The sequence below is a fragment of the Anomaloglossus baeobatrachus genome, chromosome 9, assembly GCF_048569485.1.
Source record: "Anomaloglossus baeobatrachus isolate aAnoBae1 chromosome 9, aAnoBae1.hap1, whole genome shotgun sequence".
NCBI lineage: Eukaryota > Metazoa > Chordata > Amphibia > Anura > Aromobatidae > Anomaloglossus > Anomaloglossus baeobatrachus.
Genome location: NC_134361.1, coordinates 14,914,304 through 14,926,861, shown reverse-complemented (window position 1 = coordinate 14,926,861; position 12,558 = coordinate 14,914,304). Strand labels below are relative to the sequence as shown.

The 12,558-nt window shown below is 49.5% G+C and overlaps 1 protein-coding gene across 3 annotated transcripts in view; it reads left to right on the top strand.

The window, feature by feature from the left end:
* The window catches only part of LOC142250831 (connector enhancer of kinase suppressor of ras 2-like), a 405,387-nt gene that overhangs the window by 293,175 nt on the left and 99,654 nt on the right, over positions 1 to 12,558 (top strand). For all 3 annotated transcript variants that reach the window (XM_075323079.1, XM_075323076.1, XM_075323077.1), the window contains exon 8: positions 3,702 to 3,770. In XM_075323079.1, the coding sequence (XP_075179194.1) occupies positions 3,702 to 3,770 (69 nt within the window). The remainder of the gene's footprint in view (positions 1 to 3,701; positions 3,771 to 12,558) is intronic.

Genomic DNA, 12,558 nt, shown 5'->3' with positions numbered 1-12,558 from the left:
TTGATGATGAGGCACAGGGCAGGTGATGAGGCACAGGGTCGGTGATGATGATGAGGCACAGGGCTGGTGATGATGAGGCACATGGCCGGTGATGATGATGAGGCACAGGGCAGGTGATGTTGATGAGGCACAGGGCAGGGGATGATGGTGAGGCACAGGGCAGGTGAAGATGATGAGGCACTGGGCAGGTGATGATGAGGCACTGGGCCTATGATGATGAGGCACAGGGCAGGGGATGATGATGAGGCACAGGGCTGGTGATGATGAGGCACAGGGCCAGTGATGATGAGGCACAGGGCCGGTGATGATGAGGCACAGGGCAGGGGATGATGATGAGGCACAGGGCAGGTGATGGTGATGAGGCACAGGGAAGGTGATGGTGATGAAGCACAGGGCAGGCGACGATGAGGCACAGGGCAAGGGATAATGATGAAGCGCAGGGCAGGGGATGATTATGAGGCACAGGGCAGGTGATGATGATGAGGCACTGGGCAGGTGATAATGACGCACTGGGCCTATGATGATGAGGCACAGGGCAGGGGATGATGATGAGGCACAGGGCCGGTGATGATGAGGCACAGGGCCAGTGATGATGAGGCACAGGGCCGGTGATGATGAGGCACAGGGCAGGGGATGATGATGAGGCACAGGGCCGGTGATGATGAGGCACAGGGCAGGGGATGATGATGAGGCACAGGGCAGGGGATGATGATGAGGCACAGGGCTGGTGATGATGAGGCACAGGGCAGGGGATGATGATGAGGCACAGAGCCGGTGATGATGAGGCACAGGGCCAGTGATGATGAGGCACAGGGCCGGTGATGATGAGGCACAGGGCTGGTGATGATGAGGCACAGGGCCGGTGATGATGAGGCACTGGGCAGGTGATGATGAGGCACAGGGCCGGTGATGATGATGAGGCACAGGGCAGGTAATGGTGATGAGGCACAGGGGAGGTGATGATGATGAGGCACAGGGGTGATGATGATGAGGCACAGGGCTGGTGATGATGATGCACATGGCCGGTGATGATGATGATGAGGCACCGGCAGGTGATGAGGCATCTCCTCTTTGTGCCTCCTCTATGAGGGGGTGCACAGGCAGGGGGGCTTGCGCAGCTGCCATGCACTCTCTCTGAACCCTGCGCTCTCACAGTCCGGGTGATTTTGTCACTTTTAATCTGTGCACTTGGTGGGATCCGGAGACGTCTCGGGGCTCCCTTGGCTTGTTAATTACGATGCCTTGAACTTCCCTGACAGAAACATCTTAATAATCCTGCGGCTCAAAGCATCAAACCATCAAACTCCGGGATCTCCGGATGAACTTTACCGAAGATGAGAAACATTTAATTGCGGTGAAATCTCGGTGTGAAGCCGGCGAGGACACGATAACGATGGAGGATCAGCATCAGAGAACGTCTCTGTACAACTCTGCCATTCCTCACTTATGGGGGAATTCTGCGGCCTCTTATAGGGGAAGACTGCGGCCTCTTATAGGGGAACACTGCGGCCTCTTATAGGGGAACACTGCGGCGTCTTATAGGGGAACTCTGCGGCCTCTTATAGGGGAACACTGCGGCCTCTTATAGGGGAACACTGCGGCCTCTTATAGGGGAACACTGCGGCCTCTTATAGGGGAAGACTGCGGCCTCTTATAGGGGAAGACTGCAGCCTCTTATAGGGGAAGACTGCGGCCTCTTATAGGGGAAGACTGCGGCCTCTTATAGAGGAAGACTGCGGCCTCTTATAGGGGAAGACTGCGGCCTCTTATAGGGGAAGACTGCGGCCTCTTATAGGGGAAGACTGCAGCCTCTTATAGGGGAAGACTGCGGCCTCTTATAGGGGAACTCTGCGGCCTCTTATAGGGGAACTCTGCGGCCTCTTATAGGGGAACTCTGCGGCCTCTTATAGAGGAAGACTGCGGCCTCTTATAGGGGAAGACTGCGGCCTCTTATAGGGGAACTCTGCGGCCTCTTATAGGGGAAGACTGCAGCCTCTTATAGGGGAAGACTGCGGCCTCTTATAGGGGAACTCTGCGGCCTCTTATAGGGGAACTCTGCGGCCTCTTATAGGGGAAGACTGCGGCCTCTTATAGGGGAAGATTGCGGCCTCTTATAGGGGAAGACTGCGGCCTCTTATAGGGGAAGACTGCGGCCTCTTATAGGGGAACTCTGCGGCCTCTTATAGGGGAACTCTGCGGCCTCTTATTGGGGAACTCTGCGGCCTCTTATAGGGGACTGCATTCATCATAAACTCTGGGTTTGTCAGTCCATCGGAGGCCAAAAACCTGCTCTGAAACTCTTCACAGCTGAGTATTTGTTACAGTTGCATCCGGTGGTTCCTGTGTGCTTGGAGTTAGCAGCACAATTCTCTCATTTATCCTGAGACGATTTACCTGCAAATCATAAAAGAATTCAACAGAGATATTCGGAAATTACAGAACCTCATTTATTAACCCATAGGGGGCGCTGTTTGTGGATAATCACCTGGATTTCCCAGCACAGGACTAATAAACAGTAAAATAGATAACGCGCCGCCCGGCCAGGGGGGTGGATACAGGACCGGGGCAGGGGAGAGGATACAGGACCGGGGCAGGGGAGAGGATACAGGACCGGGGCAGGGGAGAGGATACAGGACCGGGGCAGGGGGATGGATACAGGACTGGGCCAGGAGGATGGATACAGGACCGGGGCAGGGGAGAGGATACGGGACTGGGGCAGGGGAGAGGAGACGGGACCGGGGCAGGGGAGAGGATACAGGACCGGGGCAGGGGGATGGATACAGGACTGGGCCAGGAGGAGGGATACAGGACCGGGGCAGGAGGATGGATACAGGACCGGGGCAGGGGAAAGGATACGGGACTGGGGCAGGGGAGAGGATATGGGACCGGGGCAGGGGAGAGGATACAGGACCGGGGCAGGGGGATGGATACAATACAGGACCGGGCCAGGGGGATGGATACAGGACCGGGACAGGGGGATGGATACAGGAACGGGGCAGGGGAGAGGATACAGGGCCGGGCAAGGGGATGGATACAGGACTGGGCCAGGAGGATGGATACAATACAGGACCGGGCCAGGGGGATGGATACAGGACTGGGCCAGGAGGATGGATACATGACCGGGCCAGGGGGATGGATACAGCAACGGGGCAGGGAAGAGGATACAGGATTGGGGCAGGGGGGTGGCTACAGGACTAAGCCAGGGAGGTGGATACAGGACCAGGGAGGGGAGTGAATCTTTTTCCCAGGTGATCTGGTCACAGTTCTTCTCCGGCCAGGGGGATGGATACAGGATCGGGGCAGGGAGTGAGTCTTTATCCCAGGGGATCTGATCACCGCTCTGCCCCTTCCACGAAGGTGGCTACAGGACCGGGGCAGGAGGGTGGATACAGGACCGGGGCAGGAGGGTGGATAAAGGACCGGGGCAGGAGGGTGGATACAGGACCGGGGCAGGAGGGTGGATACAGGACCGGGGCAGGAGGGTGGATACAGGACCGGGGCAGGAGGGTGGATACAGGACCGGGGCAGGAGGGTGGATACAGGACCGGGGCAGGAGGGTGGATACAGGACCGGGGCAGGAGGGTGGATACAGGACCGGGGCAGGAGGGAGGATACAGGATCGGGGCAGGACCTGAAGCTTTGTCCCCGGTGATCTGGTCACCTCTGGATTATTATTTTTCTTTTTGTCTTTTTTCCTGCAGTCTCCGGCCGACCAGTGCAAGAAGATCCACGCGGGTGATGAGGTTATTCAGGTGAATCATCAGACGGTGGTGAGTGTCCAGCTGGGCTTATAATGTAAACCGGCCGAAAACAACCCAAAAAGATGTTCTCATGTCCCCCAGTGCAGGATCTGTCACCTGTGCATGTGGCCGAGCGCTCCTTCATGTTACAGCATTATCCTGGTGCACTGGATAAATGCTCCTTCACGTTACAGCATTATCCTGGTGCACTGGATAAATGCTCCTTCACGCTACAGTATTATCCTGGTGCACTGGATAAATGCTCCTTCATGTTACAGTATTATCCTGGTGCACTGGATAAATGCTCCTTCACGTTACAGCATGATCCTGGTGCACTAAATAAATGCTCGGTCTCATTGCAGTACTATCCTGGTACAGTGAGTAAATGCTCTGTCATGTTGTTGTTTTATCCGGGAGCAATGGGTAAATGCTCTTTCACATTACAGTATTATCCTGGTGCAATGGGAAAGTGCTTTGTCGCATTGCAATACTATCCTACCTAGTACACTAGTTAAATGCTCTGTCACGTTGCAGTACTAATATCCTGGTGCACTGGTTAAATGCTCTGTCACGTTGCAGTACTGTCCTGGTGCACTGGGTAAATGCTTTGTCACGTTGCAGTACTAATATCCTGGTTCACTGGGTAAATATTCTGTCACGTTGCAGTATTATCCTCGTGCACTGGGTAAATGCTCTGTCACGTTGCAGTATTCTGGTGTACTGGGTAAATGCTCTGTCATGTTGCATTGTTATCCTGGTGCACTGGGTAAATGCTCTGTCATGTTGCATTATTATCTTGGTGCACTGGGTAAATGCTCTGTCACGTTGCAGTATTCTGGTGCACTGGGTAAATGCGCTGTCACGTTGCAGATCTATCCTGGTGCACTGGGTAAATGCGCTGTCATGTTGCAGATCTATCCTGGTGCACTGGGTAAATGCGCTGTCATGTTGCAGATCTATCCTGGTGCACTGGGTAAATGCGCTGTCATGTTGCAGATCTATCCTGGTGCACTGGGTAAATGCTCTGTCATGTTGCAGTATTATCCTGGTGCACTGGGTAAATGCGCTGTCATGTTGCAGATCTATCCTGGTGCACTGGGTAAATGCGCTGTCACGTTGCAGATCTATCCTGGTGCACTGGGTAAATGCGCTGTCATGTTGCAGATCTATCCTGGTGCACTGGGTAAATGCGCTGTCATGTTGCAGTATTATCCTGGTGCACTGGGTAAATGCGCTGTCATGTTGCAGATCTATCCTGGTGCACTGGGTAAATGCTCTGTCATGTTGCAGTATTATCCTGGTGCACTGGGTAAATGCGCTGTCATGTTGCAGATCTATCCTGGTGCACTGGGTAAATGCTCCATGATGTTGCAGATTCTTCCTGGCGCCTTTCATGGCTCAGAAATCAGCAGAACTGTTCCACATTTGTATTTCTTTGCGGTACATGAGCTTCATTTATCACAGATGGTTAAAATGCAAAACTGGATTCCTCAACCTCTTGTTCCTGTCGAGCCTCAGTCTGTGAGCGGCTTTTTGGAGAGATTTCAAGAATTCCTAATTATGGCTGTGTTGTCAAAATACCCGGCTCATGGTGTCCAAATGAATGCGGCTCTAATATGAAAATACGCTCTGTTTCCTGCAAACATGCTCGATATGGAGCTTAATTAGCGACTTCAACAGCAAAACGCATTTTTACAGCCGCACATTATCTGCTGTTCTCCTGCAGCCTCATTAACCACTTCAGGAGGCCGCGGTGCAGCCATTATCCACCGCCCCGCGCAGGAGACCCCGGCCCAGGAGCACATAGTGCACCCCACCTCTGCTGACCCCACCCTGTACATCTGCAGGGGGGCAGCCATTATCCACCGCCCCGCACAGGAGACCCCGGCCCAGGAGCTCATAGTGCACCCCACCTCTGCTCACCTCACCCTGTACATCTGCAGGGGGGCAGCCATTATCCACCGCCCCGCGCAGGAGACCCCGGCCCAGGAGCTCATAGTGCACCCCACCTCTGCTGACCCCACCCTGTACATCTGCGGGGGGGGCAGCCATTATCCACCGCCCCGCACAGGAGACTCATAGTGCACCCCACCTCTGCTGACCCCACCCTGTACATCTGCGGGGGGGCAGCCATTATCCACCGCCCCGTGCAGGAGACCCCGGCCCAGGAGCTCATAGTGCACCCCACCTCTGCTCACCTCACCCTGTACATCTGCGGGGGGGGCAGCCATTATCCTCCGCCCCGCGCAGGAGACCCCGGCCCAGGAGCTCATAGTGCACCCCACCTCTGCTGACCCCACCCTGTACATCTGCGGGGGGGGGAAGCCATTATCCACCGCCCCGCACAGGAGACTCATAGTGCACCCCACCTCTGCTGACCCCACCCTGTACATCTGCGGGGGGGCAGCCATTATCCACCGCCCCGTGCAGGAGATCCCGGCCCAGGAGCTCATAGTGCACCCCACCTCTGCTGACCCCACCCTGTACATCTGCGGGGGGGGCAGCCATTATCCACCGCTCCGTGCAGGAGACCCCGGCCCAGGAGCTCATAGTGCACCCCACCTCTGCTGACCCCACCCTGTGTATCCGCTACTGTTTGTTGCGTTTCATTCACTCATCTCTAGTTCAGATGTAACGGCGCTTACTAGAGATTTTATGGACCCACTGGTTATTATGGATTTGGTTTGTGGCTAAACTTGGAAGCTGAGTCCGGGGAATTATTTTGTCTTCCTACAGAGGACAGATCTGCTGCCAGTAAAGTCTCTGCTAGCGGTGATCTGCATGAAACTAAACCAGAAAAAAATCACAGTCAACTGAAGTAGATATTGATGCGGTGAGTGGTCATCGGTGGGCGGACAGCAGTAGGCAGTGAGCAGCGGCCGGCCGGCAGTGAGCGGTCAGCCATGGGCAGTCAGCAGTGGGCAGTCAGCAGTGGGCAGTCAGCAGTGGGCAGTCAGCAGTGGGTAGTCAGCAGTGGGCAGTCAGCAGTGGGCAGTCAGCAGTGAGCGGTGGGCGGTCAGTAGTAGGCAGTGGGCGGTCAGCAGTGGGCAGTCAGCAGTGGGTAGTCAGCAGTGGGCAGTCAGCAGTCAGCAGTGGGCAGTCAGCAGTGGGCAGTCAGCAGTGGGTAGTCAGCAGTGGGCAGTGGGCGGTCAGCAGTGGGCGGTCAGCAGTGGGCAGTCAGCAGTGGGCAGTCAGCAGTGGGCGGTCAGCAGTGGGCAGTGGGTAGGGGGTGGCCATCAGTGGGCGGTCAGCAGTCAGCAGTGGGCGGTCAGCAGTGGGCGGTCAGCAGTGGGCAGTCAGCAGTCAGCAGTGGGCGGTCAGCAGTGGGCAGTCAGCAGTCAGCAGTGGGCGGTCAGCAGTGGGCAGTCAGCAGTGAGCGGTGGGCGGTCAGTAGTAGGCAGTGAGCGGTCATCAGTGGGCGGTCAGCAGTGGGCAGTCAGCAGTCAGCAGTGGGCGGTCATCAGTGGGCGGTCATCAGTGGGCAGTCAGCAGTCAGCAGTCAGCAGTGGGCGGTCAGCAGTGGGCAGTCATCAGTGGGCGGTCATCAGTGGGCAGTCATCAGTGGGCGGTCAGCAGTGGGCAGTCAGCAGTCAGCAGTGGGCGGTCAGCAGTGGGCGGTCATCAGTGGGCAGTCAGCAGTCAGCAGTGGGCGGTCAGCAGTGGGCAGTCAGCAGTGGGCAGTCAGAGGTCAGGGCAGGCGGCAGATTAACTGACTAGGTCAGTAATGTAACAAATCTTTGAACCTAATGGACCTTGATAATTGTCCCCAGAGCAGGAGAGGGGTGCAGGATCCCAGGATCCCAATGTGCACAGGTCCTGAGGTGATGATCAGTGGTGACTGAAGACCCTGAAGCAGGGAAGTGTAGAGCCGGTGACCTCTCCAGCGGGGGTCCGCTGCTATCCCCTTGCTCCGGTCCTCTCCTGTAGATATTCTGGTGCCGGAGGAGCTGACCGGCTGTGATACAGTTGGGGTATAGACGGTTACTGAAATATAATGTAACGATTGTATAGAAATATTCAGGGAATACATAATAGGGCACTAACGCTGTCTCAACCTAGCCTGCAGTGTAAAGAATGGAGGATGAGGTACAATCCTATATTGCCTATGGTCCAATGCTGTGTACACTACCGCAATGTAACCGGACTCACTGTATACAAACACTGAACTACAGAGGAACTGCAGGGAGATGCCGCTGTCTAACAAAGTGCAGAATTGTGAATGCAGCTCTGGATGTGAAAGAAGTGTAAGATACGATGGAAATAAAGTGCAAGGCTTTACAGTGTTACCCAGCGTCGTGTGGATGATGTGACGTTAACCCCCGGATACCTGCGGGGGGCTGATTGCAGTCAGTCATTGACTTCCAGGTTCGGTCGGTATCGGCCACTTTCTAGCATTTACCCTGGATACACAGGACGGGACCCCCGGTCACTGGCGGGGGGTCGAGTTGCTGTATAAGGAATTCCATTTTTAGCAGCCATGTGACCACTTAGCTGAAATCGATAAAGTCTTTAGAGTTCTCGTCATTTCCATTAGAGGGTACAAAATAATTTGCTGGCTTCAGCTGGTGAGACCGGAGCGTGATCAATACCTGCTGTAACACCGCCATTAGTAAGTCTCAGCCCGCACCTATCATGTATGATTGAAGAGCTGCTCATCATTATCTCAAGATCCTGCTCATTATTATATCACAGAGTTCAATGGAGAAGAAAAGCCTCGAAAATAAAGACACGAAGAATCGCCAGGAGAGAGGAATCCCAGCAACTATACCGCAAACCCACTGCTCCGAATAGGTCACCCCCGAGAGGAGCCTGTACTACATAACTTCATAAGTTTCCTATACGTCACGAGGAGCGAAGAAACATTTTATATTTCCAACAAATAAACTCTATCCAACAAAAGTACTGCCCCTATGTACAAGAATATAACTACTATAATACTGCCCCCTATGTACAAGAATATAACTACTATAATACTGCTCCTATGTACAAGAATATAACTACTATAATACTGCCCCTATGTACAAGAATATAACTACTATAATACTGCGCCCTATGTACAAGAATATAACTACTATAATACTGCTCCTATGTACAAGAGTATAACTACTATAATACTGCCCCCTATGTACAAGAATATAACTACTATAATACTGCTCCTATGTACAAGAATATAACTACTATAATACTGCCCCTATGTACAAGAATGTAACTACTATAATACTGCCCCTATGTAGAAGAATATCACTACTATAATACTGCCCCCTATGTGCAAGAATATAACTACTATAATACTGCCCCCTATGTACAAGAATATAACTACTATAATACTGCGCCTATGTACAAGAATATAACTACTATAATACTGCTCCCTATGTACAAGAATATAACTACTATAATACTGCCCCTATGTGCAAGAATATAACTACTATAATACTGCCCCCTATGTACAAGAATATAACTACTATAATACTGCGCCTATGTACAAGAATATAACTACTATAATACTGCCCCCTATATACAAGAATATAACTACTACAATACTGCTCCTATGTACAAGAATATAACAACTATAATACTGCCCCTATGTACAAGAATGTAACTACTATAATACTGCCCCTATATACAAGAATATCACTACTATAATACTGCTCCTATGTACAAGAATATAACTACTATAATACTGCCCCTTGTGTACAAGAATATAACTACTATTATACTGCCCCCTATGTACAAGAATATAGCTGCTATAATACTGTCCCCTATGTACAAGAATATAACTACTATAATACTGCCCCTTGTGTACAAGAATATAACTACTATTATACTGCCCCCTATGTACAAGAATATAGCTGCTATAATACTGTCCCCTATGTACAAGAATATAACTACTATAATACTGCTCCTATGTACAAGAATATAACTACTATAATACTGCTCCTATGTACAATAATATAACTACTATAATACTGCTCCTATGTACAAGAATGTAACTACTATAATACTGCTCCTATGTACAATAATATAACTACTATAATACTGCTCCTATGTACAAGAATATAACTACTATAATACTGCCCCTATGTACAAGAATATAACTGCTATAATACTGCCCCTATGTACAAGAATATAACTACTATAATACTGCCCCTATGTACAAGAATGTAACTACTATAATACTGCCCCTATATACAAGAATATCACTACTATAATACTGCCCCTATGTACAAGAATATAACTGCTATAATACTGCCCCTATGTACAAGAATATAACTACTATAATACTGCCCCTATGTACAAGAATGTAACTACTATAATACTGCCCCTATATACAAGAATATCACTACTATAATACTGCTCCTATGTACAAGAATATAACTACTATAATACTGCCCCTTGTGTACAAGAATATAACTACTATAATACTGCCCCTATGTACAAGAATATAACTACTATAATACTGCCCCTATGTACAAGAATATAGCTGCTATAATACTGCTCCTATGTACAATAATATAACTACTATAATACTCCTCCTATGTACAATAATATAACTACTATAATACTGCCCCTATGTACAAGAATATAACTACTATAATACTGCCCCCTATGTACAAGAATATAGCTGCTATAATACTGTCCCCTATGTACAAGAATATAACTACTATAATACTGCCCCTATATACAAGAATATAACTACTATAATACTGCTCCTATGTACAATAATATAACTACTATAATACCGCTCCTTTGTACAAGAATATAACTACTATAATACTGCCCCTATGTACAAGAATATAACTACTATAATACTGCCCCTATGTACAAGAATATAACTACTTTAATACTGCTCCTATGTACAAGAATATAACTGCTATAATACTGCCCCTATGTACAAGAATATAACTACTTTAATACTGCTCCTATGTACAATAATATAACTACTATAATACTGGCCCCTATGTACAAGAATGTAACTACTATAATACTGCCCCTATGTACAAGAATATAACTATTATAATACTGCCCCTATGTACAAGAATATAACTACTATAATACTGCCCCTATGTACAAGAATATAACTACTATAATACTGCCCCTATGTACAAGAATATAACTACTATAATACTGCTGCTATGTACAAGAATGTAACTAAGGTTCTACTTTTATGGAACCTTCCACATTTGCTATGTACAGTTATACCGTCTTCTGTTTCTCTTTCTTTTTTCTTTGCTTTCTGCTTCTTAGCTGATGTTCGGGTCTCAGTAGCTCCCCCTTGTGTCACACTCTGGAATCTCTCTTCTCTACACTTCTGCTTTGCTCTGTACTGTGTTCTCTGTGCAGGGTCATTCTTGCTCTTTTTTTTTTGCATATCAGTTAGTTTTATAAATCTGTTTCTGCACGGTATTAAACAGACCCACATAGAAGCATGGAATAGATGAGCATGCTCTGGATTTCTGCACCATGCCCTATTTGTTGCAGAATTGTTTCAGGTGCAAACAATTGTATGTCACTTCTGATTCAGAATAAATCCAGTATGTGGACTCATAGCCTGAGATATAAGAGCAGAATTTTGTTTTGCAGTTCTGGATGTGAATCTAAGTATAAACTGTGATAGTAGCAGAATTGTGATTGCTGCTCTTGATGTGACTGAAGTATTAATGTGAATGAAGTATAAACATTTGTAATAGTAGAATTGTGAGCACAGCTCTGGCTATGACTGGAGTATAATGTGTGCAAGATCAGCAGAATTGTGATAGAAGATGATTACAAACTGTGATAACGCAGCTCTGCAAGAGTAAAACTGTGTGAACAGTCAAGAAGATGGAGCCACGATACCAAGGAAGATGGAAGGTGAAGATGATGGGGGACGATACCAAGGTAGATGGAAGGTGAAGATGATGGGGGACGATACCAAGGTAGATGGAAGGTGAAGATGATGGGGGACGATACCAAGGAAGATGGAAGGTGAAGATGATGGGGGACGTTACCAAGGTAGATGGAAGGTGAAGATGATGGGGGACGATACCAAGGTAGATGGAAGGTGAAGATGATGGGGGACGATACCAAGGAAGATGGAAGGTGAAGATGATGGGGGACGTTACCAAGGAAGATGGAAGGTGAAGATGATGGGGGACGTTACCAAGGTAGATGGAAGGTGAAGATGATGGGGGACGATACCAAGGTAGATGGAAGGTGAACATGATGAGGGACGATACCAAGGTAGATGGAAGGTGAAGATGATGGGGGACGATACCAAGGAAGATGGAAGGTGAAGATGATGGGGGACAATACCAAGGAAGATGGAAGGTGAAGATGATGGGGGACGATACCAATGAAGATGTAAGGTGAAGATGATGGTGGACGATACCAAGGTAGATGGAAGGTGAAGATGATGGGGGACGTTACCAAGGTAGATGGAAGGTGAAGATGATGGGGACGATACCAAGGAAGATGGAAGGTGAAGATGATGGGGGACGATACCAAGGTAGATGGAAGGTGAAGATGATGGGGGATGATACCAAGGTAGATGGAAGGTGAAGATGATGGGGGACGATACCAAGGTAGATGGAAGGTGAAGATGATTGGGGACGATACCAAGGAAGATGGAAGGTGAAGATGATGGGGGACGTTACCAAGGTAGATGGAAGGTGAAGATGATGGGGGACGATACCAAGGTAGATGGAAGGTGAAGATGATGGGGGACGATACCAAGGAAGATGGAAGGTGAAGATGATGGGGGACGTTACCAAGGAAGATGGAAGGTGAAGATGATGGGGGACGTTACCAAGGTAGATGGAAGGTGAAGATGATGGGGGAC